The sequence below is a fragment of the Oryza glaberrima genome, chromosome 4 (genome assembly GCF_000147395.1).
Source record: "Oryza glaberrima chromosome 4, OglaRS2, whole genome shotgun sequence".
Lineage (NCBI taxonomy): Eukaryota > Viridiplantae > Streptophyta > Magnoliopsida > Poales > Poaceae > Oryza > Oryza glaberrima.
Window position 1 is genome coordinate 19,535,196 of NC_068329.1, and position 23,705 is coordinate 19,558,900.

At 47.1% G+C, this 23,705-nt stretch overlaps 6 protein-coding genes across 7 annotated transcripts; 4 read left to right on the plus strand and 2 right to left on the minus strand.

Moving 5' to 3' along the window:
• Nucleotides 1-535: 535 nt before the first annotated feature.
• On the plus strand, nucleotides 536-2,766 carry LOC127769573 (uncharacterized). Its single transcript, XM_052295169.1, has 3 exons — nucleotides 536-1,587; nucleotides 1,693-2,032; nucleotides 2,423-2,766. Exons 1-3 carry the CDS (start codon nucleotides 736-738, stop codon nucleotides 2,557-2,559), a joined length of 1,329 nt encoding a protein of 442 aa, XP_052151129.1. The 5' UTR covers nucleotides 536-735; the 3' UTR covers nucleotides 2,560-2,766.
• Nucleotides 2,767-3,020: 254 nt separating this feature from the next.
• On the minus strand, nucleotides 3,021-5,380 carry LOC127769574 (uncharacterized). Its single transcript, XM_052295170.1, has 2 exons — nucleotides 5,143-5,380; nucleotides 3,021-4,103 (listed from the first exon to the last, which is right to left on the minus strand). Exon 2 carries the CDS (start codon nucleotides 4,089-4,091, stop codon nucleotides 3,288-3,290), a length of 804 nt encoding a protein of 267 aa, XP_052151130.1. The 5' UTR covers nucleotides 4,092-4,103; nucleotides 5,143-5,380; the 3' UTR covers nucleotides 3,021-3,287.
• A 781-nt stretch (nucleotides 5,381-6,161) lies between these two features.
• Nucleotides 6,162-11,934, plus strand: LOC127769649 (uncharacterized). 2 transcript variants are annotated; one of them, XM_052295259.1, is made up of 5 exons: nucleotides 6,162-7,084; nucleotides 7,935-8,635; nucleotides 8,735-8,821; nucleotides 9,766-10,707; nucleotides 11,473-11,934. In XM_052295259.1, the coding sequence occupies exons 1-5, from the start codon at nucleotides 6,982-6,984 to the stop codon at nucleotides 11,521-11,523; spliced, it is 1,884 nt and encodes a 627-aa protein (XP_052151219.1). In that variant the 5' UTR covers nucleotides 6,162-6,981; the 3' UTR covers nucleotides 11,524-11,934. The 2 variants fall into 2 exon arrangements, with proteins under 2 accessions (XP_052151219.1, XP_052151218.1); XM_052295258.1 differs by lacking the exon at nucleotides 11,473-11,934 and having other exon boundaries at nucleotides 9,766-11,461.
• A 1,500-nt stretch (nucleotides 11,935-13,434) lies between these two features.
• LOC127769651 (aspartic proteinase nepenthesin-1-like) lies at nucleotides 13,435-15,165 on the plus strand. The gene has a single exon (XM_052295262.1). It carries the CDS (start codon nucleotides 13,633-13,635, stop codon nucleotides 15,013-15,015), a length of 1,383 nt encoding a protein of 460 aa, XP_052151222.1. The 5' UTR covers nucleotides 13,435-13,632; the 3' UTR covers nucleotides 15,016-15,165.
• Nucleotides 15,166-19,164: 3,999 nt separating this feature from the next.
• Nucleotides 19,165-20,844, plus strand: LOC127769650 (aspartyl protease 37). Its single transcript, XM_052295261.1, has one exon. It carries the CDS (start codon nucleotides 19,334-19,336, stop codon nucleotides 20,720-20,722), a length of 1,389 nt encoding a protein of 462 aa, XP_052151221.1. The 5' UTR covers nucleotides 19,165-19,333; the 3' UTR covers nucleotides 20,723-20,844.
• On the minus strand, nucleotides 20,822-23,525 carry LOC127769652 (gamma-glutamylcyclotransferase 2-3). The gene is made up of 8 exons (XM_052295263.1): nucleotides 23,255-23,525; nucleotides 23,031-23,107; nucleotides 22,396-22,449; nucleotides 21,947-22,003; nucleotides 21,704-21,744; nucleotides 21,517-21,588; nucleotides 21,353-21,432; nucleotides 20,822-21,274 (listed from the first exon to the last, which is right to left on the minus strand). Exons 1-8 carry the CDS (start codon nucleotides 23,361-23,363, stop codon nucleotides 21,201-21,203), a joined length of 564 nt encoding a protein of 187 aa, XP_052151223.1. The 5' UTR covers nucleotides 23,364-23,525; the 3' UTR covers nucleotides 20,822-21,200.
• Between the last annotated feature and the right edge of the window lie 180 nt (nucleotides 23,526-23,705).

Below are 23,705 nucleotides of genomic sequence, written 5' to 3' on the forward strand. Positions count from 1 at the left end.
CCCTTCTCGGCAAGCTGGCGCCGACAGGTTTGCAGAGTGTTTCTGCCCAACACCAAAGTTTATTGTGTTCTTTGTGTTGTTGATGTTTCAGGCTTTCGATCGGCAGCTTCATGATCAATTCATCGTTCTTTGTTTGATTCGGTGGTCGTTGGCGGTGTATATGCATGCCGGTTGCTGTCAGTTTAAAGATGAGACGAACAGCTGTCTATTTTTGATTTATTTTAGCCACAGTACACGACGATACGTAAGTTTGTACCCAGCCATGAAGACGACGTGGAGAGAAGGATTTTAAAGGCATCTCAGGCCGAGTTTAGTTCTAAACTTTTTCTTCAAACTTCCAACTTTTCCAGCACATCAAAACTTTACTACACACATAAATTTTCAACTTTTCCATCACATCGTTCCAATTTCAACCAAACTTCTAATTTTGGCGTGAACTAAACACACCCTAAATAGTTGTTGAAATTTTTGAAATGTTTTCCGTTTGTTGCACCATTTGTTTTTAAGATCAGATGTTAATTAAACAGCTTCACAAATTCCATTCGGGATAGGGCAAGGGTAGGATCGAGTAATATGTGTTGGTTAACTATGTGGCTCTGTTGTCTATAAACCGTAAATGTTTTCGGTTTTGTCAGGTCATTAGGCTTTCCTACACACCAGGGCGACCGGTAAAAACGAGAGGTATAATTAAAGGCCGGACAGGGACGAGCACGAGCGCGGGAAAGAGAGAGCGCGATGGCCGACACGGCGTCGCCGGCGGCGGCCAGGGAGGCGATGATCGAGCCCGCGTCGACGCCGCTGCTGCGGTGGAGGGGGTCGTACACGAGGTCCATGTCGCACGCGCGCGACGAGCTGGGCAGCTTCCGGTCGTGCCTGCGGTGGATGTGCGTCGAGCACTCGGACGGCTCCAGCGCCGTCGCGTCGTGGCTCGTGTTCACGCTGCTCGCCGTGGCCGTCCCGGCGGCGGCGCGCGCCGCGCTGCCGCGCCGCGCCTACGACGGGCAGGTGCAGGCGTCGCTCACCCTCTCCGCGGCGCTCGCCTACCTCACGCTCTCCAGGCTCGTCCGGCGCCGCGGCCTGCGCCGGCTGCTCTACCTCGACAGGCTCCGGCACGACTCCCAGGACGTCCGCGCCGGCTACACCGTGGAGCTCGCGGGGTCCTTCCGCCTCCTCGCCTGCTTCGTCCTCCCCTGCTTCCTCGCCGACGCCGCGTACAAGGTGTACTGGTACTGCGCGAACCGGCCGTTCCCGCTGTGGTGGTCCGCCGCGGCGTGCGCGCTGGAGATGGCGTCGTGGATGTACCGCACGGCCATGTTCTTCATGGCGTGCGTGCTGTTCCGGATCATATGCTTCCTGCAGATCCTGCGGATGACCGGGTTCGCCAGGGACTTCGGCCAGTGCGCCGACGTCGCCGACGTGCTGCGGCAGCACCGCCGCATCCGCGAGCAGCTCCGGCGGATCAGCCACCGCTACCGCAAGTTCATCGTCTCCTGCCTCCTCCTCGTCACGGCCAGCCAGTTCTCCGCGCTGCTCGCCGCCACGAGGCCCCACGCCCAGGTCAACATCGCCACCTCCGGCGAGCTCGCGGTGAGCAGCTAGCTTGCTATACTTCTACTACCATGCATCCATCCAACGTCCCAACAAGGTTAAAATCACCCCGTTTTTGCGGCGTCTCGCGTCCGTTCTCCGCAGCTTTGCTCCTTGAGCCTCGTGACCGGGCTGCTGATCTGCCTCCACAGCGCGGCGAAGATCACGCACAAGACGCAGGCGATCACCAGCGTCGCGGCGCAGTGGCACGCCGAAGCGACCATCAACAGCCAGGAGCGTGACCACGAGAATCCCAGGACGCCCATCAAGGCGTCCAGCTACTTACACGCCGCGGGCCCCGTCGTCCCCCAGCCGGCGCCGAACGCGTCGTCCTCCGGCGACGAGTCCGAGGACGAGACGTCCCCGAGCGACGACGGCCTCGACGGCACCAAGATCGTGTCGTTCCATGCCACCCACATCTCCTTCCAGAAGAGACAGGCTCTAGGTACGTGGACGTGCTATCTCGTTTATTTTATACTCCCTCTATCACATAATAAAAGAGATTTTAGAGGGATATGACACATTTTAGTACTAAGATAATAGACAGTATCACATCCCTCTAAAATCCCTTATATTAGTAGGACGAAGGGAGTACTCAACTAAACCAAATAGTTATGATTTTTTTAAACAAAAAATGCAACATAGACTAAAATAAATACACATACACAAACATGCAAGCTCAATTTTGAATTCTACAAGTTATAACAAAGATAACAAAATAAACTATAACTTATTACGTCATAGTCGATTCGAATTCTAGTCAACTGGTGATTAAAAGGTTCCCGTGTTAGCTTGGTTGTACTTAGCACTGTAGCTGGTCATGGTGTTTTTTCAGTGACCTACCTGGAGAACAACAGGGCGGGGATCACGGTGTTCGGCTTCGTCGTCGACCGGACATGGCTCCACGCGCTCTTCATGATCGAGTTCTCGCTCGTCATGTGGCTGCTAGGGAAGACCATTGGCATATCCTAATCGATCAAAGGGCAGATAATCAAACTGTGCATATGACCCAAAATGATGGCTCACCAAGGGTCAGGGATATGATGCATGCATGCACCATCAGTTGCATCATGTAGATTTCGTCACATCTGAATGTGTAAATCAAGCATAGATCGATATTATACGAGAAACCTGTAACAGCTAGTGCTGATGATCGATGGTGTGAGAATTAGCGTCTGTGGTTGATTTGATGCGATGACGTGCTAAAGACAGTTGCTGAACTGATGAGCAGTTTTTACTACTGCTTCAAATCTGCTCATGATGGCAGATTAATCAGGTCGCAAGTGCCTGGATTTAAGTAGCCGGCAAGTTTCTGAAACCTGCAATCAAACTGGTTAGGTGCATAAAAAAACCTGGTTAGCTGCAAGAGAATAATCACCAGAACTGCTAGCACATTGTTATCACTGAAAGTTGCAGATCCACTGGACAAGAAGAACACATGTAACTGCTTAACTAACCATAATCGAGACCAGGATTTACATTTTGTTTCCCGTGACATAATACCGACTAAGTAAACTGTGGTCTTTAGCCTAACCTGTTTCTTAATTTACTTTGATAAAAAAAAGGGAATGAAATTCTAACCAGACGACATTCACAAACGCGCCACTCCATTCATCCTATAGTGCATCAGAGCACGTCATGGACAGGATAGAATGCTGAAGCTCAAATGGTTCCATTTCTCAGCTGTCAATTGTGGCCCTTTAGTATCTTACACGGGCATTAGGAATAATCCGAGCGGGCCTTCGAGAACTAGTGGAACCATTAAGCTGAGTTCCAGGATCACTATCTGAGAATGTCAAAGAGTCAGAGCTATAGTCAAACGAGTCGTTGCTGTCACTGTTGGGGTCAATGAAATAGTCCCCCAAGATTGTTGACCCTGGATTCAATGCTGTAATTATGCTTATTGCATCCTGCCTATCCTTCTCATATTCAAGCTCCTTCCACTCAGCTAAGCTTGCAGAATCGATTTCACGAGGATTTGATGAAGGATGATTGGACCTCACATGGTTGCGGAGTTTTCTGTATGATCCACCAAAAGAGCATCCCTCATGCATGCAAGTCCTCCTCTTGCGGTTGAGAAATCTTCTGGCTGGCTCAACCACTGTCCATCCTTTAACATCCCCACGGCAGATAGGGCACACAAGCTCCATCTCCTGTGGCTTCTTGCTAGCTTGTGCCACTGCATCTGATAATTCACAAGCTGGCTTTCCCCTCGAATAAGCATTTTTGAACTGCTCAAGACAATTAGAGTGCTGACGGTTGGTGTCACACATGTACGGACGACAACCTTTGCTGTGAGAAGAACAGAGGAGGAGAACAGCTTTATGTGGATGCTCCAAACATATTGAGCAAGTGGCACGTTTCCAGTCCTTTTTCTCTGAGGTTAGTTGCAATCCATTTTCCTTGGATGCCTTTTTTGTTTTCTGGTAATACGAAGGTACAGCACTGGTAGCTGAACTAGCACGCCGGCTTGATAGAGTACGGTCTCTTGGAGCTCTAGCCATTTCTTGAGAAAACTGTGAAAAGGGATATAGAACAATTGCATCAAAATATAGTTATATTCAGCTAGACGTCCAGTGAACAAGAAAAGTCTGTCCTCATTCTCTAGTAGCATGCAAACATTAATAGGAAAATCACAAAAAACAGCAATTGAAGTTGCACTTAGAATATTGTGGTTTACAGAAGCTATAATGCATGCATAATGAAAGCAATCAATTTCTTTTGTAAATTGCAATACTCTGGGTCGTATTCTATATCTTTATTCTAATGACTTTGCTTACATATAACTTCCAAATTATGTGTCGTAAAGCTATCTTATTTCAGGCACAGGCTACTATTCACATATATTGTTTGCTTCACATGGTAGAAGCACTAAACAATTTGCAGTGATTTGCACTTCCATAATCTGTAAGTCTTCAGTACTTTGTACACTTTATTTAATGAGGATCCATCGTCATCCTCAAACTATCAAATACTTTCAAGTTAAAATGTTTCATAGCTCCCACGTTAACAATGACAGAGCACCATGCAAATCATTGGTGCAAACAAAAACAGAACCTAGAGTTCAAATAAAGCAGATAAAGCACGCACATCACAATATTTATGGAATAATTGCATTCTGATAACAAATAAAGGGGTAAAAAAAAAAGAGAGTATAAAATGCATTTCAGAAGGCAAGCAAAGACAAGATATTATATCATTTCCTAAAAAGAAAACATGAAGCACATATTATATATAACTAATCTAACTCGGAACTGTCAAGTTTCGCCATTTGGATAGTACTATACAGCATTGAAAATGTGATATGTGAACTGATCATCTAACTTCAATTCATCAATTGCAAAATGCAGAGATGGAACGAAATGAGTACTTCGACGAACGACAGATAGCCCCCAATGCAGTCAGTTGTAAAATACATGAACAAAAAATGTGCTACGGATCAGTAGCGGAAGCGCAGTGGATCAACTTTCTCCTCCAAGATATGCACAATACAGCGAATTACCGATCACAGCTGGATCTACAGCCACGGAAGGGGGGACACGCTTCGCCTCATACCTCGGATCGGTGGACAGCGGCCGGCGAGGGACGACGGGCGGTGCGGGCGACGGGGTAAGGGGATTAGATGCGGAGGGATCCTCGGGGGCGATCGCGCCGCCGCGGACGACGGCGACGGCACCGTCGCCGCCTGTTGCGCGCGGGGGAGGGAGGCGGCGTGGGCGAGGGCGGCGGCGAGGGCACGCGCGAGTCACGCGAGGAGAGAGAGAGAGCGATGCCTCGATGGAGGTCACTCCTTCGTGATAAACGGACCACATTCCCTCGGGGGAATGGGCCGAGTTAGGGCCCGTGAAGCGGAAAGGCTTTTGTCCACGGTGTGTTGGGCCGAAATATCTGCCAGCCCCGGCCCAACGTGATCTTTTTTATTTACTGTATGGATAATGTTGCAGTTATACTTATAGTTTTAAGGTTTTCCTCCTAATAAAAAGTATAATGTTGGTCTTCCTTCTACATTTGGCTCAAACATGAAATTTTGTGTGGAAGAAAGTTCTATTCACAACAGCGATATTGTTATATCTTCTTTTAAAATTGAGATAATCAACACATACTCATTTATATTATATTCCAGTTACTTGTTTGGCGGGATGAGTAATAATCAATAAAAATAATTTCTATATTCGATATGAATCCCGCTATACGTACGACCGAATTGTACGATCCGCATCCGACTCAGAGTCATCCACCAATAAAGGTGATCGGATTTCTTACTATATAGACCAAGTAAACAACACCTGTATCTATACAGGCGCTGGTTATATATAGATTGCACATTTGGATCAGATGCATAGCAATTTTCATTTGACATATGCAGTTACAAAAGCAAAGTTTTCAAATGTAATGCTGTCATAGCAATTTCCATTTGACATAGAAAAGAGTACCAATTTAAATCGTGTGCGTAGATAAAATCCATCCGGTGCGTGAACGAGTGGTGGATAGGAGGAAAACAACCGTCGTCCGATCCGAGTAGAGGGTAGTTGAAAGGCAGCGCAGAGTCAGCCACCAGGGAGCGTAGACAAACAGGCATAGGGTTTCTCTCTCTCCTCCTCTTCTCCTCTCCTTCGCCGAGACGAACAAGCACACCACACAAACCCAGGACACTCCCCCCACGGAATTCACAAGACCACCCCAGCACAAAAATTCCCACGGAAAAACAAAAAAAAAAAAAAGAGAGAAGGAGAAAACAAACGGAGAGACAAATCCCGTCCAGAAATCGTCGCCCCAATTCCAGATTTCCAGTCCTCTCTTGTGCCCTCCCTGAAACCCTCCCGAAATCCCACGAATCCTCGCGATTTTTTCTCCACCCCCAATCCACCACCGCGTTGGCCGCCGCCGCCGCCCTCCGCAGATTTCCCATTAGGGCGCCGCCGGAGTGGTCGTCGCCGGCCGAGGGGGGCCTCGACCCCGCCCCTCCCCTGCTCCCCCCACTGCGGGGGCCGCGTCCCGCTTGATCAATCGCGTCGCGGTGGATTGATACGGGGGTTGGGGGATTCGAGAGGGGGGCGGAGCGGTTTTCCCCCACCCCAACTCGTCGTGTTCGTTTTTTTTTTTCTTCCAATCTGCGCGCGTTCGTGCGTGCGTGAGGGAGGTCGTGGTGGTGGTGGTGGAAGTTAGGGTTTGAGGGTTTGGTTCCGGAGGGTAGGGTCTGGTGGTGGCCGTGGCTGCCCCCGGCCGGGGGTGGTGGGTGGCTGGGGGGTGGGGGGGATTCGCCGTGCAACTGTTGCGCGCCGTGGTGGTGTGGGGATCGTGTTGTGGCGGCGGATTGGATCAGTGGCCGCTGTCGCGCCTCCGCCCGCTGCTGGTGCTGGTGGAAGTTTAGGGGGGTGAGGGCGCAGGCCCGGCATGGACCGAGGTGAGCCCTCGCTGAAGCCAGAATGGCTGGTGCGGGGGCATGGCACAGTGGCTGCCACGAGCCTCTGGACTGGAACTTCTTCGCCGCGCGCTGGTGAGCTCGCTTTCAATGCTGACTTTCTATTGCATGACATATAATGGTTAGCATTGATTGTATACTGCTTGTGAGATTAGCGGCGGGTATGTTTTGTAGCATTGTATAATGTTGCGGTGGCTGTTGATTATTAAGTTAGGATGATTGGTGCGGTTCATAAGTTCATTTGTGCATTTTTTAAGTCCATTCCTTTTGTGACTTACTGAGGAATTCCAGATTGTGGTTTTACCTTGTTCTTATGACAAAGGTCGTTGTTCAACTCTTCATATGCATTGTTGTGGCTGTTCGTCATGTTAAGTCTAATGTTTAGACCACAAAGTGCTTATTTAGTATGTTACATTAAACCTAGAGATTTTACTGTGTTACAAATGTATAGCAATTGTGGTAGGCAGTTAAAGAATCCTGTTGAGAGACATTACTTTAGATATCAACCTCATATTGGTGTCTATTAAACTACCTCAGTTCATGTAACAAATTAACTGCAGTAACTGTTTATGAGTATGAGATTCTTTTATATGGAAATTATTTCTGTTATTGGGGCCTTTTAGTTAAAACTCAAAATATTTTATTGCCTGTTGTAACTTGGGCTTTATTGGGCAATCATCATGTAAGCATGATGATGTATATTCTTCCTGTTGGTTGCTCAATGTTATTTCTCGCCTTCAGTGTTTACGAAATTTGCTGTTTCCAGTTATTGTTGTTTTAATGCCTTCTTAATTGGTTTAACACAAGGCTGCATGATTGAGCTTATCATTTGTGTGCATATGCTTGAATCAACTACTAGGGAAATTGCTTTTCATTTTGCGGTTTGCTGTGTATTGTTCTAATAAGCTGTCTCTTGCATGCTTAGATGATCAAGGTAGGAGCATTTCATCAAGAAACCAATCATCAGGTCGTGACCGTGAACGGAGCTCACAACAGTCCATCTCACGGAGGAGTTCTGGCTCAATTGGACCTAGACGGCATGACCGGGATGGTACAGCAAAGTCAAGAGGCTATGCCAGTTTTGGAAGGAGCAACCGGGACAGGGGGGGTGAGAAGGACTCTGAATCCCGTAATTGGGAGAGTAGGTTGGGTCCACCTGATGATCCCTTGTATGATGGCTTCAAGCCATTCAGCTCATGCAGACCTGAAAGGGACAGGCTTAATCATACTCGTTTGAAGGTAGATACATTGAATCAGGCGGTAGGAGAAAGTTTAGACAATGGTGTTCGTAGTGTATCAAGAAAGGTTTCTGGTGGTGTCTCCTTTGAGCGAGAATTTCCACACCTTGGTTCTGACGACAAGAATGGAAAGCAAGATGTAGGTAGAGTTCCATCTCCTGGAATTAGCACCCTGATTCAGAGTATGCCTTTGGGCACTGCACTTGATGGGCGGAGTTCAGTGCTAGCAGAAGTTCCTGTACTTAGTGGACCAACCAACTGCCCTGTTCCATCTTCTTTGTTACGCACTGGTTCCAGTAAGCAGATGGAAGTGCCAAACTGCGGGACTGCATTAAGTATGGCTGAAACAGTGATGCAAGCTCCGTTAAAAATCTCGACAACACCCCAGGTAGTTTAATATTTAAGATATCCGTGTTTCCCCTTTGATGTATCCACTGCATTCACTTTATTGAACTAGTGCTCTGTGTTCCATCTCTTTTTTACCCAGTTATCAATCGATACTCATAAGATTGAAGAAAGAACTATGAAGCAGTGCATCCTAAGACCTCGGACACCTTCTTCGAACAAAATTTCTGTACGTCTCTTATAAGTTTCATGCCTCTGTTGCAATACTAATGATTTCCTTTTGTTTCTCTCTATTTACCATTATCATTAATGTGTTTAGATTATGATTGCTCACTTCAATCTTGTTTATCAAGTGATTTAAGCATTTAGCCTTTGAAAACAGCTAAAGCGTTAAAGTTTCTTGTATTTAGTACTTCCTTGATTGCTTCAACGTACTGTTTGGATCCCTTGTGATAATGCTTCTGTATACTTGTCACATCCTTTTTGCTTATCCACCAAAACTTATCTGCTTCAGGAACCAGCCCTTACCTGTCCCTATAATATCTTTTATGCTATTTGTCATCATTTTTAAAACTATAGAACTCTTACAGGATAAAATCTCCACATTCAGGAAAAGAAAAACAATCACTAGAGCTTTATGTGAGTCTAAACTATAACATGCAGATTTATCTTACTTCAGTATTTGGATATTATGTTTACTTTCTTAATTTTTGATTTATTGTGATTGGAGGTATCAAAGCTATATCCTTAAACACAATTGTATATAGTTTTGTACGCTGTGTAGCCAGTGAGCATATATTTTTCTACTTTTTGATAGCTAACCAATTGAAAGCGCCTTTTTCATGGATTGGAACCACATGAATGAAGCCTTACTACAATTGATAAAGGTTCCAATGAAGATTCCAGCGCATTGCAACTGACCCTTTCTATATTACTTGATCTGTGCTGGATCATCTGGATGCATTTAATAAAATATCTTAGAGCTCGGTCACATCTTTTGTGTTTTTGTGGGATCCTATACTAATCTCTTCTCCCAGATGCAGTTCCTTTTTGAACTTATAGCAAATGCTGTACTCTGGCAGTATTTTTTTTCACTTATTTATGGAGTCATGTTCTCTTGTGGTGAACTAGTGACATATTGGTTTGCGCTAATTCATTCAAAATGCTTTACAGGTATCAAGTTCTTCAGATAAGTTAAAATCCAAAGGTGCAAGAGCTGGAGATTCTAATGGCCCTGTCAAGGGTGCAACGCAACTGCCATTACAGCTTTCTGGCAGCTTTATTCGCGCTCCAGTAAAACATGAGCTTGTAAAGCCAACTCAATCAGGAAGCTTTCAAGTCCTTAGCCGTGAGCAGAATGGTACTGTAAATACTGCCAAAGAAAGTACTAGCAATCCTGCGAGCCCTGTTCTAGGCCGATCATATTCAGTAGAACCACTGAGAAAGCCTATTGTCAACCAAAAGCTAAAGGGTGTTGCTAATGGTCTCCCTTTACAACTGCAAGGATCATTTGGTGAGAGAAAATCAAGTGCGAAAGATAAGCATAAATTCTTTGAGTTGCTGCGCAGCAAATCATTGAATGGTTCGTGCACTTCTACTGTGTCTTCATCTACATTGCTTGATGAGCAAAACAACTCTTGTCTTGAATTGTTTGATTCTGGAGTCAAATGTATGGAACATGGAAGTAGTTCTTGTGAGGAAGCAAATTCTTGTGAGGGATCTCAGCAGCACCTTTCTGACAACGAGGAAATCAATCCACCATGGGAACCACATGATGTTTTTGATGAAGGAATGCAAGAGGTTCTGTCTGACAACAGGGATTTTAACTCTTCATCAGAAATTGCTGACACACAAGATGTATATATGAAGCCCCATACAAATAATGCTGGTTCCTCTCCGTCCATCATACCTGCAGAAATTTATGATGGCTCCATGGGGTCCAACTGTAGTGATGATGAAACTGTTATGTTGTTTGAACCCATTGGAACAGGGGAAGAGGAATCCTATCCTGCTCAAGACAGACCTAGTCCAGAGGAGATGGCTTTCTTGGTTTCTCTTGGCTGGAAAGAGGATGAAATAGTTCCACCTCTGAAACAGGAAGAAATTGCTGATTGTGTAAGTGTTTCTTATGTTTTGCTAATTTCAGCAATAATTTTTTATTCTCTTCCCATACACAATTTACATGTTTAGGGGCTTAACTTTTTAAAAACATTTTCACTAATATTCATAGTTGACCCAGCACTTAAATTGACCCCATTCATTCAGCTTCATAAAAAAAATCTAGTTGAAGATTCCCATTCTGGTATTCACTTTGTAGTCTTACATGGGTGGTCTAATGGGATGGCTTGCCATGTCAGCAAAATGGATTGATAGTGTGGCCTGCTAAGCAAGTGTTGGGCACCATCATCATTGTACTGCAGATGAGGCTTGCTAAATCACCAAAACATAGGGTTTAGTTAATGCTGAAATGGAAATCCAGTGAGCGCTGACAAAATAGCTACACTGGAAACCCTGTTGAAGTTTCTGGACCAATGGTCCTCTCTTACAACCATACTTATACATCACATTTGGTAGTGCATACCTCTTTTGAGAGTCTAAAAACCAAAAGGAGCTAAAATGACTCCTACCGATATTTAAATACCTTAGAAACAAGATATGTAATGCAGGAGAGATGTGATGTTTAATGATGGCAAACAATGAAATGGTCATTCATGTGCAAGTCCCCTATATTATGCAACAAGATTGAAAAAAAATGTAGACCTTATAAAAAGAAACAAAGGGGGCATTATTTTAGTATACCTTCAATCTCTGTTATGCACACTGGTAAATTTCATGCTTGTCAATCATTTTCTCATGACATAATGTCCCACTGTTTTGTAGTTACGTCACAATGTGAGGCTGCAGCAGAAGCTTGAGGAGTGTAGGGGTTAATGCAGTAACGCCAGAATTTTACCGAGCAACATGACTGGGGATCTCATCGTGCTGATAACCTGTGGATGTGAAGCTGTATCTTGATGGTTTTCGGCAACCACTTCAGCCGTCAGTATGATTGTCTAGCTTAACAAATTGAGTTTTTTTGTTGATGTTTCAGCGATGTGGGGATGTTTCATGAGTAGAAAATTTTCCCTGCTGAAAAGAGGTTTTAAGGTTTTCTCCCTCATTTTCCCAGAAGGAATACTAAATGAAATTCTGTCTGGTGTTGGAGGCACATAGGTGTGCGGTGCTCTGAAAGAATAGGTTTTCTTTTTACTACTCATGCTTGTCCTTGTTTCAGAAATCAGAAATGAAAGGAAAAGAATACTGGGTCTTAACATGAAAGTTGCATAGGGTTTTCTTGGTATACTCAAAGTTTGCATTACTTCATTGAATTTGCTCGTTTGGCCCAGTGCGGAGTTGATTTGTTGGGAGCCCCTGATGTTCACATTTTACGCTGGGTGTGTGTGTTTAGTTCACGTCAAAATTGGAAGTTAGGTTGAAATTAGAACGATGTGATGAAAAAGTTGGAAATTTATGTATAGGAAAGTTTTGATGTGATGAAAAAGTTGGAAGTATGAAGAAAAAGTTACATCAAAACGTTGGAAGTATGAAGAAAAAGTTTGGAACTAAATAAGGCCGCTGTAGAACGAAAGCTCTCCTGGGAAAAAATATCCCGATGAGCTTCTGCTACTATTGATGGCCCAGATTGCGCAGTTGCTATTTTGCAATTCCAAGTACACTGGTTCTCAATTCCTCGAGATTATCCTATTTCTCCTCCAATATAAATATATAAATCTTTCGATAACCGTAAGTGTCTGTCTTATGTCGAGTTCAAACTTTTTTTTTATCACCAAAGCATACACGTTACTTTCAGGTATCCACAAATTATTATGTCTTCTAAATGACAATTCGTGTTATCCAGTAGTGTGTTATAAGATTCTATGATGACTTAGAATCTTACATCATATGTTGAGCACCTGTCCACTTCGATGGGACCCTACAAGATGGACGGCAGTGATCCATTGATATATGCTTAGGGGCCATTGATAACGTGATTTGCTGGTAAAACGTACCTTTCTCACCTTATACACCTTTTGGCGACTAAAATAAAGAGAAGCACATCAGGTTGCTCACCCAACACAAGCCTCATATCTCATACTAAGATGTCTAAGTATTAGACAGTTCTACTTGCCCATCCATTTCGAGGACGACAAATTTGTCTCTCTTGTGAAATACCTGGCGCCTATTCCTTTTGGGATCTGACGATATAGGTTTAAACATATAGAGTATCAAATATTTTTCATCTCTGTCGGTCAAAGTTAAATGTTGGATTCTCTCGGAAGTTAATAGGCGAAAACAAATGTGTACATATTACACACAAAAAAAACAAAACAAAACAAGAGAGTTCCTTATCAGAGTTTCTTGCAAGGGAATCAAGCTCGTTCACTACTTGGAAGAGAACATGGACAGGGGCCTAATTCTAAGGGTGACAGGTTGCTCACCAACTCAGGCAACCTCTCTCCATGTTGGCTACCTAGCTCACCTGGTCTTTGGCTTTCAAAAGTTAGAATCCGAGTCCAGTAGGAGTCTGCCATACCCATCTTCTAGAAAGTATTTAGAAGCAAAGCTTCCAGGAAGGTCCTAAAATTTAACTAACTCGCCAAAATCCCAACCATTTCGACCTAAAAGTGTACCTCCAAATTTTTGGGCCATAGTGACACAAAAAGTATACAATCTTACAAAGTACAAACCAAACAAGCACCAAGGGGAAGCTTAGTCAAGTGCAAAAAGTTACCGCCTCAAATTAGGTACCAATATATACATCCCATCCTACTTAGCTTCCACCTCAGCTCAGTCAGCTGTGTCTCCATTTCTTTTCTCCCATTAGTTTCTTCTCAAATTGCCTTGGTTTGCGTGTATCAGTGTATGGTCATAGAGCAAACCTAACTATAACTACCAAATCATAATTATATTTGGTCACAAATATATATATCTATAGCCTTTGTCCAATAGAAGGATTGAGCATTTGCTTTCCCGTGTCATCTTTGTGAAGCAAAGCGATCGATGGAGGCGCGAGTGCTTGTGTTGGTGACCATGGCGATCGCCGCCGCGTGCTGGGCCACCGGCGGCGTGGCCGCGGCGGCGACGGCGACGGCGGCGACGACGGCGGCGACGACGACGACGACGTCCCGCCTCAAGGGCCTGCGCGTGCACCTGACGCACGTGGACGCGCACGGCAACTACTCGAGGCACCAGCTGCTGCGGCGGGCGGCGCGGCGGAGCCACCACCGCATGTCGAGGCTGGTCGCGCGGGCCACCGGCGTGCCGATGACGTCGAGCAAGGCGGCCGGCGGCGGGGACCTGCAGGTGCCGGTGCACGCCGGGAACGGCGAGTTCCTGATGGACGTGTCCATCGGCACGCCGGCGCTGGCCTACTCCGCCATCGTGGACACCGGCAGCGACCTCGTGTGGACGCAGTGCAAGCCGTGCGTGGACTGCTTCAAGCAGTCGACGCCGGTGTTCGACCCGTCGTCGTCGTCCACCTACGCCACCGTGCCGTGCTCCAGCGCCTCCTGCAGCGACCTCCCCACCTCGAAGTGCACGTCGGCGTCCAAGTGCGGCTACACCTACACCTACGGCGACTCCTCGTCGACGCAGGGCGTCCTCGCCACGGAGACGTTCACGCTGGCCAAGTCGAAGCTCCCGGGCGTCGTCTTCGGCTGCGGCGACACCAACGAGGGCGACGGGTTCTCCCAGGGCGCCGGGCTCGTCGGCCTCGGCCGCGGCCCGCTCTCGCTGGTGTCCCAGCTCGGCCTGGACAAGTTCTCCTACTGCCTCACCTCCCTCGACGACACCAACAACAGCCCGCTCCTCCTCGGCTCCCTCGCCGGCATCTCCGAGGCCTCCGCCGCCGCGTCGTCGGTGCAAACCACGCCTCTGATCAAGAACCCGAGCCAGCCATCCTTCTACTACGTGTCCCTCAAGGCCATCACCGTCGGGTCGACGCGGATCAGCCTCCCGAGCTCGGCGTTCGCCGTCCAGGACGACGGCACGGGCGGCGTCATCGTGGACTCCGGCACGTCGATCACCTACCTGGAGGTGCAGGGGTACCGCGCCCTGAAGAAGGCGTTCGCGGCGCAGATGGCGCTGCCGGCGGCGGACGGGTCGGGCGTCGGGCTCGACCTGTGCTTCCGGGCGCCGGCCAAGGGCGTGGACCAGGTGGAGGTGCCGAGGCTGGTGTTCCACTTCGACGGCGGCGCCGACCTGGACCTGCCGGCGGAGAACTACATGGTGCTCGACGGCGGCTCCGGCGCGCTGTGCCTCACGGTGATGGGCTCCCGGGGGCTCTCCATCATCGGCAACTTCCAGCAGCAGAATTTCCAGTTCGTGTACGACGTCGGCCACGACACGCTCTCCTTCGCGCCCGTGCAGTGCAACAAGTTGTGACGCTCGCCCGTGCCCGCGTAGGCGTACGTGCTCCGTGTTACGTGAGTCGTGATGTATACGCGTACTTGTGTATGTACGATGTACTTTGTACTAGTAGTACTCATCTAACAGGACGGATAGACGAATATGCGTTCAACACCGATCGATCATCGATGTAATTATTATCGAATTGTTCATTTGTTTGGTATGGTTCGGGAACTACTACGTTCTGGCCTTCTGGGAAGCATTGGTTATTGAGGGAAAAAATAGCAAGAGAACTCGTTTCTCATTTTCAGTATCTCTGCCTTTTCTTGGCATGCCTGCATTGTATCAGTGCTGCTCAGGGTTTTGAAGGACTCTCACCATTTCCGTGGTTCTCAGAACTAACACGAGACGGTCGACCACTACCCACAGCCCCACAAATATGACACGGAAGAGTTTGAAATTCATCGTTGAACTGTAATACTGGGTATAATCTGTTCTTCAACCCACAAAACGGGGTTACGTTTGGTTTCAAGGCAGTATTACTCCCGGTTTTGGTTGATATGACGGTCGAGTCAGCATAAGACCAACATATCAGGGCATTTCAATCTTAAAAAAAGATATTGGTGGACCTCATGTCAGTGACACAAACTCTCCTCCATCTCCCTCTGTTTCGAGCGACAACGGGGGTGGCGAGTGGCTTGCCGGAGAGCATGCAACAGGTGAAGCGGGAGAGCCACGCCTTGTTGGGGTCCACCTTGTCGGGCTTATTCGCGAGGTAGATGGAGAGTTAGCAGTCGCCGGACTTGGCCCCTTTCGCGCCACCATCGCCAAACCAGCCGCGGAGCGCATGGAGGTGGAGTTGGACAGACCCCAACGGTGGGAGGGACTCCATGGGCGTGGACAGTGGGAGCGGGTGGTCATCAGCAATGAGGTAGAATGATGCCGGTTGCGACAACGATTATGACAGCGTATGGAGGAGCACTGCAGGGCGATGTGGAGGCTGAGAACGTAGAGTCGGCTCACGAAGAGATGCGCACCATCTCCTACAAGGCGTGGGCCCGCTTTTTGCCCCCGAAGCTTGTTGATTTAGGAAATGGCGTCACCGAGCAACGACGCCTTGTCCATCTTGAACATGTTGGGCACCACAACACGACAGCTTCTTTGGCGAGGGAGCTCGAGGAGGGATGATGGATGGCCCGGAGGGAGAGGGGAGAAGGAGGCGTCATCGCGTTGATGTCCAGGATGGAGAGGAGTGGAACACACTGACATATGGGTTTCACTATTTTTTTATCTTTTATTTGACTGACTGTGGCCCCACATTTTTGTTTTAATTGTTATATTTTGCATCCAGTATCACATCATCGCCATATAGGATGAGGACCAAGTCAAACCAACCACCTAGGCGCCACGTTTTCTGAAACCACCATGCAAGCCTTTGAACTCGTATCAAGTTAAGGGATCTAAAATGAACTTATTTCCATATGACACTAACCATTCGTCCATCCTCGCACGAGGCCGCCATGTGGGCTATTGGTACCTAGTAGCCCATTCTCGAGGCCCATAGAACTCTCTCGAGCAGCGGCCTCGCGGGGCGCTTCCGCATTGGCGTCTCGCCTTTGCGGCCGGCCCAGCATCCGCACCGGACAAAAAAAAAAGCCGCTACCGCCGCGCATCGCGCATCTCCCGTCCTATGTGGCGGTGTGGCCGTGTGTAACGTGAGGCGGACCGCAACGACGCCTTTGGTTTGGAGGGGAGAGTAGGGGGGGGAAGAATTACTAATTAGCGCGTACGCGCCATCTACTTAACTCGCGCGTATTTTTTGCGCATAGCTCTGCATGAGGCCCACGCGCTTATGCGCAGCCCATCAGTTTTCCTTGCGCGTGGCAACAGTTATTCCCTTTTCTTTTACGGGTCACGAAGCCGCCGTATGTGCACAGGAATCAGGAGAAAAAACGTGATTAGCTGAGCTTTACGTGATTATATCTGATAATCATGGTCAATCAAGATATATTTCTTTTTTTTTTCACACAACATTGTTTTCCTTTTTTACTAAAGATTTGAAACCTACCAACTTGAATTTTAAAAACTTTCAACTACAAATTTAAATTTTTAAGTCAATTTGAAAACATTCAAGTCAGATTTTGAAAACTTTCAAGTCGGATTTTGAAAATTTTTAACTCAAAATTTAAAACTTTCAACTCGAAATTTGAATTTTTTTAAGTCAATGTTTGAAAACTTTTCATCTCAAACTTGAAAAACTTTTAACTCAGATTTGAAAACTTTCAACCCAGATTGAAAACCTTTCAACCCAGTTTTAAAAACTTTCAACTCAAATTTGAAAACTTTCTAATCAAATTTAAAAATTTTCAACTCAAAATAGAAAACTTTCAACACAAAATTTAAAAACTTTCAAGTCAAGATTTGAAAACTTTTAAGTCAAAATTAAGAACTTTCAATTCTACATTTGTAAAGAGGCGTGCAAAAGATTAAAAAAAAATTTGGAAAGAAACAACAAAAAAAAAAAAGGAAAAAAAATGCTCGGACATGGAGTCACGGTCCGCGTGGCTCGAGCCGTACAGCCTCTCTCGCGGCCTCGCGGGTGATGGATAACACGGAAATAAGAGAAACTTTTTTTTTTGGGGGAATAACTAGAGAAACTTGCTCGGTACTAATCGGTACAGTACGTTGGGCGTCTCCTGCCAGTGCTACCGTTGAGCTTCTACCCCTACAAAGCCCCGTTTAGTTCCTTAAAAACTTTTTCCCTCAAATATCGCATCGAATCTTTAAATATAAGCATAAAGCATTAAATATATATCAATAAAAAAAACTAATTGCACAGTTAGGAAGAAAATCACGAGACGAATCTTTTGAGTCTAATTAGTTCACGATTAGTCATAAGTGCGATAATAACCCACATGTGCTAATAACGGATTAATTATGCTCAAAAATTTCGTCTCGCAGTTTCCATACAAGTTATGAAATTATTTTTTTATTCATGTTCGAAAAGCCCTTCTGACATTCGGTCAAACATACGATGTGACACCCAAAAACTTTCTTTTTTTCGCGAACTAAACAGGTAAAAAAAAAAAAAGAGGAGCACGGCTAACATAATTCTCTCCAGCACTCAGAATATCGTTGTGCATCACGTAAAGTCGGTAACTGTATTCCATCGATGAAAGGGAATAGAATGCTGCTCCTGATCGCTGGTATACCACGACATAAACTTATTTCCTTTTTTTTTTGACCGTGAAAGTGCATTTCATTCAGAAGATGATCTAGCTAAATCGCTAGACACCAGATGAGTTACAAACTCTGGAAAGTTATCAAACAAGATCAAACGACTATTAGGTTCCAGGGAAGCTCCAAAATTAGCCAAAACATGGGCAACACCATTACAATTTCTAGGACAAAACTGGACCCTAACATCTTTGTAACTAGATAGCAACAAACTTTTGATAGCTTTAAAAATGACAGCATTAACACCATTATTCTCCTGAAGATCATTTAGACCAGAAACTAGATTGAGAGCATCTGATTCAATAATTAGACTTTCAATACCCAAGTATGTAGTTAAAAATATTGTTCTCTCTGCAGCACATGCCTCAGAATGTAAAGCATCCTGTAGATTTCCCAAATTTCCAGCTGCAGCCATCAAAATGTTTCCTAGTTCATCACGTAGCACACACCCCCATCCTCCATTTCTTGTATTTGGATCAAAAGCACCATCTATATTTGCTTTCAAGAAACCATTGTCAGGTTTACTCCAAGATTCACATTTGACTTTCTTATGCCATAGTTCATTTCTCTTAGCTAGACAATTAAAATCCCCTAGGGTAAGATAAATTGCATTCATGATACTTTGTGCTTGTACTTGACCTTGTCCCGAATTTACTCTATTTCTTTCATCCCACCATTTCCAAAGTAAAGCAATTATCTTCAGTTGTTTGTCATGAGGAAAATTCCAAATCTCCTCCAACACCTCTTTGGGTGAACCGCACAACATTAGTTTTAATCTTTCTTGCTCAAGATCTATTTGACGCCAACATTTTCGAACAACTTCTAACACCGTACCCCCCCCAAAAAAAAAAGCACACCGTGCAAAGAACACAAGGACGCCATGCCATATGCCCATCTGCTGCTGCTACTCTCAACCAGTTCATCTTTCCTATACCACCACCACCTTTCTGTGCTCCCAAAACCATCCGCAACAACTCGTATTTATAGAGGTCATCCTCGTTTACTTAGCCCATTTCATACGTCCGTCCAAGCGACACCCGCCCACATGCGTAACGCCGGCAGTTGAACCAGTTCGCGGTCACCCCCACTGGCCAGTGGGCACTGCCACGCCGCGACGATGAACGCCGTCGTGTTGCTGCTGCTCCTCGCGCTCGCCGCCCTCCCGGCGTCGTGCGCGCCGCCGAGATCCTTCCGCCTCGAACTCGCCAGCGTCGACGCCTCGGCAGCCGACGCCGCCAACCTCACGGAGCATGAGCTCCTGCGGCGCGCCATCCAGCGCAGCCGGTACCGGTTGGCCGGCATCGGCATGGCGCGCGGCGAGGCGGCCAGCGCGCGCAAGGCCGTCGTGGCCGAGACGCCCATCATGCCGGCCGGCGGCGAGTACCTGGTGAAGCTCGGCATCGGCACGCCGCCGTACAAGTTCACGGCGGCCATCGACACCGCCAGCGACCTCATCTGGACGCAGTGCCAGCCCTGCACCGGCTGCTACCACCAGGTCGACCCCATGTTCAACCCCAGGGTGTCCTCCACCTACGCCGCGCTGCCGTGCAGCAGCGACACGTGCGATGAGCTGGACGTGCACCGGTGCGGCCACGACGACGACGAGTCGTGCCAGTACACCTACACGTACAGCGGCAACGCCACGACGGAGGGCACCCTGGCCGTCGACAAGCTGGTCATCGGCGAGGACGCGTTCCGCGGCGTCGCCTTCGGCTGCAGCACCTCCAGCACCGGCGGCGCCCCGCCACCGCAGGCGTCCGGTGTGGTCGGCCTCGGCCGCGGCCCACTCTCGCTGGTGTCCCAGCTCTCTGTGCGGAGGTTCGCCTACTGCCTGCCCCCGCCGGCGTCGAGGATCCCCGGGAAGCTCGTCCTCGGCGCCGACGCCGACGCCGCCCGCAACGCCACCAACCGGATCGCCGTCCCGATGAGACGGGACCCGCGGTACCCGTCCTACTACTACCTCAACCTCGACGGCCTGCTCATCGGCGACAGGACGATGTCCCTGCCGCCAACGACGACGACGACGGCGACGGCGACGGCGCCGGCGCCGGCGCCGACGCCCTCCCCGAACGCGACGGCGGTCGCCGTGGGCGACGCGAACAGGTACGGAATGATCATCGACATCGCGTCGACGATCACGTTCCTGGAGGCATCGCTGTACGACGAGCTGGTGAACGACCTGGAGGTGGAGATCCGGCTGCCGCGCGGGACGGGGTCAAGCCTGGGCCTCGACCTGTGCTTCATCCTGCCCGACGGCGTGGCGTTCGACCGGGTGTACGTGCCGGCGGTGGCGCTGGCGTTCGACGGGAGGTGGCTCCGGCTGGACAAGGCGCGGCTGTTCGCGGAGGACAGGGAGAGCGGGATGATGTGCCTGATGGTGGGGAGGGCGGAGGCGGGCAGCGTCTCCATCCTCGGCAACTTCCAGCAGCAGAACATGCAGGTGCTCTACAACCTTCGCCGCGGCAGGGTCACCTTCGTCCAGTCCCCCTGCGGCGCCCTGCGATGAGATCTCTCGTCACCAGTATCTTTGTAAAACCCTGCATACATCAATTCATCATCATCGTGGCTGGCTTATGGCCTGATGTAGTTAGTGCTCATCAACAAATTATTTGGATACTCAGAGATGCTTTGATTAGCTTGAATCATAAAACATTTTATACGACAAAGCATGGTCGAGTGATCAAGCCTGCAGGCTGCAGCTAACTAGACCATGCACAGTGATTATGCTTCAATATAAGATAAGTAGAGAACAATCTTGTTTTGAAAGTAAAAAAGAAGGGTTTAATTCCCAACGCAGTAATGTGGCAGTTTTCATACCCCCAACTTAAATCCTTATTGCGAATTTTCTACTGCCATCTACAGATGGACAAGAATATCGGCAGAAGCTGTCCACATTTACAAGATCCAAGATGTTTGAGCATGAATTGATCTAACTTCCTTCAGTTATATTTTTACCCTCCCAAAGAGGAGGGAAATGCCATCCTTCAGCAAGATACCGCAGTGTCTGGATACTTGCGCACAGCATTTGCCAGATCCTGGACATGTGGATCAACAACTCCTGCCAAGAACATATAATTGATACACACGCTAGAATCTTCTAAAGAATAAAAAGGCAACACAAAGATGATGACCTTACCTATTTTGTTCAATGCATCCTCAAGTTTGAACAGGTACTCTTTGTTAGGTCCAGATGGGCCTTCAGCTAGGTAAATTTGCCTATACATAGCACAAGTTATTATGGAAATTTACCTCAGATTAAGTTGCAATATGCCAATACTACAAGTTAAGTAGGTGCTATACTTGGCCATTTCTTCCAGCGGTGCAGGACCAAGGTAGTTTTGGTTGCTCTGCTTGTTTGTTGTGGCTAAGTATCTGTTGGTCGTGCATGACATTACATCAATTAAACATTAATTTATACTACTTCAGTATTGATTTTTAATATTACAAAATCTCTGTAAGTCATAAAGAAGATCAGAAAATCACTTACACCATCACATTTTTGACGGCTGGTGTTTTTGGTGAGGAGTCCTGTTGCAGATCCAGACATATGAGCAATAAGTTAACTGCACATCAAACATTCTGCTACAAGAGAATAATTTTTTTTTGAACGAATCGGCAAGCTGCCAATTTCATTGAATAGAGAAGGAGTAAACTTTACAAGTAAGAAAAACCAGGCCCAGGACCTTCGGTCCTACTGAACAAGAGAATAATTTCATTATTCATATCTTACCGTATACAAATCAAGGTAAATCTTCTCATCATATTGCTTCTCTCTTACTTCCAGATGCTGCAATTCAAATCTGAAGGTAAATATGCAAGCAAGGTAAGCAACTGAAAGTCAGTTTATAAAGCACTGATTAAGGTATTGTTACTTCAGTTCTCAGGCTGCCATAAGGCCCATAAAGAGGGATGGCATCTAGATAACATTTATCTGAGTTCATTCAGATGACCATCTGGGACAATATCGCATTTTCAGAGTAGTTATCATTTGGCTATATTGAATCATATATTTCAATGGACTAGAAAAGAACATATGCACAATTGACCAATCTATTTATCTCCACACAAACAGACAAGCAACATCAGGATTTTCCAATCAAGAAATAGTTGTGTAAATTGAATATTATGGCACAGTATTAGTGAACAAAACAAACCTAACTACCGTCTTGGAAAACTTACCTCCAGAGCTGTCTGCTTATCTTGTTCCGTTGAAATTTTGTAAGCAACACCCCACTACATCATAAAAGAAAGAGATTCATTTACAAATTCAATGTATGCACTGAGAACAGGGTTACTTGGCCTGCAGAACAGCATAAAAAGATGGAAGAGAACATGCCAAATAGCTATGAGATCATTAGTCCATTTTGCATATCACAAACAAGCTCCTTTTTTACCATTTGTACCACCCTTCAGAGTTCAGATCGATCTCGGTATCTCAATGACCATTTTAATTTGGACTGCAAGAGAGTCTCAGTGCCACTCTTTTACCATTACTGCAGAAAGGTCTCCCCTTATAGCCCATTCTTAAATACCTTAGGAAGTTAGGATACAGGATTACAAGTACACATCTGATTATCTGATGATCATTGTTTTCATCCGATCACTGATACACAAACTCATACTTACTCCTTATTAGCATGGCTGACCGGTAGTACCTCAGTTTCACGGATGTACCGAAATAAAGATATCAACAACAACAACAACAAAGAAGCATCTTAAAGCATAATGTAATCCATGCTCAATTCAACACAAGGATTAACGATTAGCAAGTCGCGTAGCACATCAACAAAGAACATATGAGAGAGAAGCGTTACGCATGTGGCGCCGGGCTGGTGCTCGAGCGTGACGGTCCTCCCGGGGAACTCCGGCGTGCCCCTGTGGTCCGTGCTCCCTGTCCGCACCCGGCGGCGACCGGAGAACCAAAGAGAATCAGTAGGGGATCAATACATCAAACAGCGGCGGCACAAACCGCGGGGGCGGGATTGGACGAGATGCAACAACCGCAACCACGCAAGCAGGTGGTAGTGGTATTATTTACCCTGGTAGAAGACGCGGCGGTAGTCCCTGACGAAGCCGACGAGGCGGGCGTCGTGCGCGAAGCCGGGGTTCCAGACCAGGGACCCGTACCCGAACACCCACATCGCCATGGCCTCCGCGCTCCCGGCTGCTCCGGTGGAATCGCGTATTGGTTGCGCCGCGTGCGATGCGAGCTGTGAATGGTGTGGGCAGAGTGTTCTTTGTGGGCTCTGCTTCTCTGATAGGGTATACGCGAATCGTTCACCACGCAGGAATCGAGAGCAAGACAACAAATTGGCCTCTCTTTTTTTTGGCCCTGGATGGCTGAATAGGGACAATTGGCTGAGAAAAACCAAAGGTTGGACTAGTGCCAAGTGGGTTCCGTTGCATATGCCAGCAATTTTGCTCCCCTCGTTCCAACTTTAATTTCCAACAGTTCAGCAATCACCATCAAGCTAAACATCCCCTCAAAA

Excerpts from the sequence above, each read along its gene's own strand:
- LOC127769651 (XM_052295262.1), top strand. The coding sequence starts at position 13,633 with ATGGAGGCGCGAGTGCTTGTGTTGGTGACCATGGCGATCGCCGCCGCG.
- LOC127769573 (XM_052295169.1), top strand. The coding sequence starts at position 736 with ATGGCCGACACGGCGTCGCCGGCGGCGGCCAGGGAGGCGATGATCGAG. Across the intron at positions 1,588-1,692 it reads CCACCTCCGGCGAGCTCGCG|CTTTGCTCCTTGAGCCTCGT; the intron begins GTGAGCAGCTAG and ends CGTTCTCCGCAG. Across the intron at positions 2,033-2,422 it reads CCAGAAGAGACAGGCTCTAG|TGACCTACCTGGAGAACAAC; the intron begins GTACGTGGACGT and ends GTGTTTTTTCAG.
- LOC127769652 (XM_052295263.1), bottom strand. The coding sequence starts at position 23,363 with ATGGCGATGTGGGTGTTCGGGTACGGGTCCCTGGTCTGGAACCCCGGC. Across the intron at positions 22,004-22,395 it reads ATAAGCAGACAGCTCTGGAG|CATCTGGAAGTAAGAGAGAA; the intron begins GTAAGTTTTCCA and ends TTTGAATTGCAG. Across the intron at positions 21,745-21,946 it reads TTTACCTTGATTTGTATACG|GACTCCTCACCAAAAACACC; the intron begins GTAAGATATGAA and ends GATCTGCAACAG.
- LOC127769574 (XM_052295170.1), bottom strand. The coding sequence starts at position 4,091 with ATGGCTAGAGCTCCAAGAGACCGTACTCTATCAAGCCGGCGTGCTAGT.
- LOC127769650 (XM_052295261.1), top strand. The coding sequence starts at position 19,334 with ATGAACGCCGTCGTGTTGCTGCTGCTCCTCGCGCTCGCCGCCCTCCCG.
- LOC127769649 (XM_052295258.1), top strand. The coding sequence starts at position 6,982 with ATGGACCGAGGTGAGCCCTCGCTGAAGCCAGAATGGCTGGTGCGGGGG. Across the intron at positions 8,636-8,734 it reads AAATCTCGACAACACCCCAG|TTATCAATCGATACTCATAA; the intron begins GTAGTTTAATAT and ends TTTTTTACCCAG. Across the intron at positions 8,822-9,765 it reads CTTCTTCGAACAAAATTTCT|GTATCAAGTTCTTCAGATAA; the intron begins GTACGTCTCTTA and ends AATGCTTTACAG.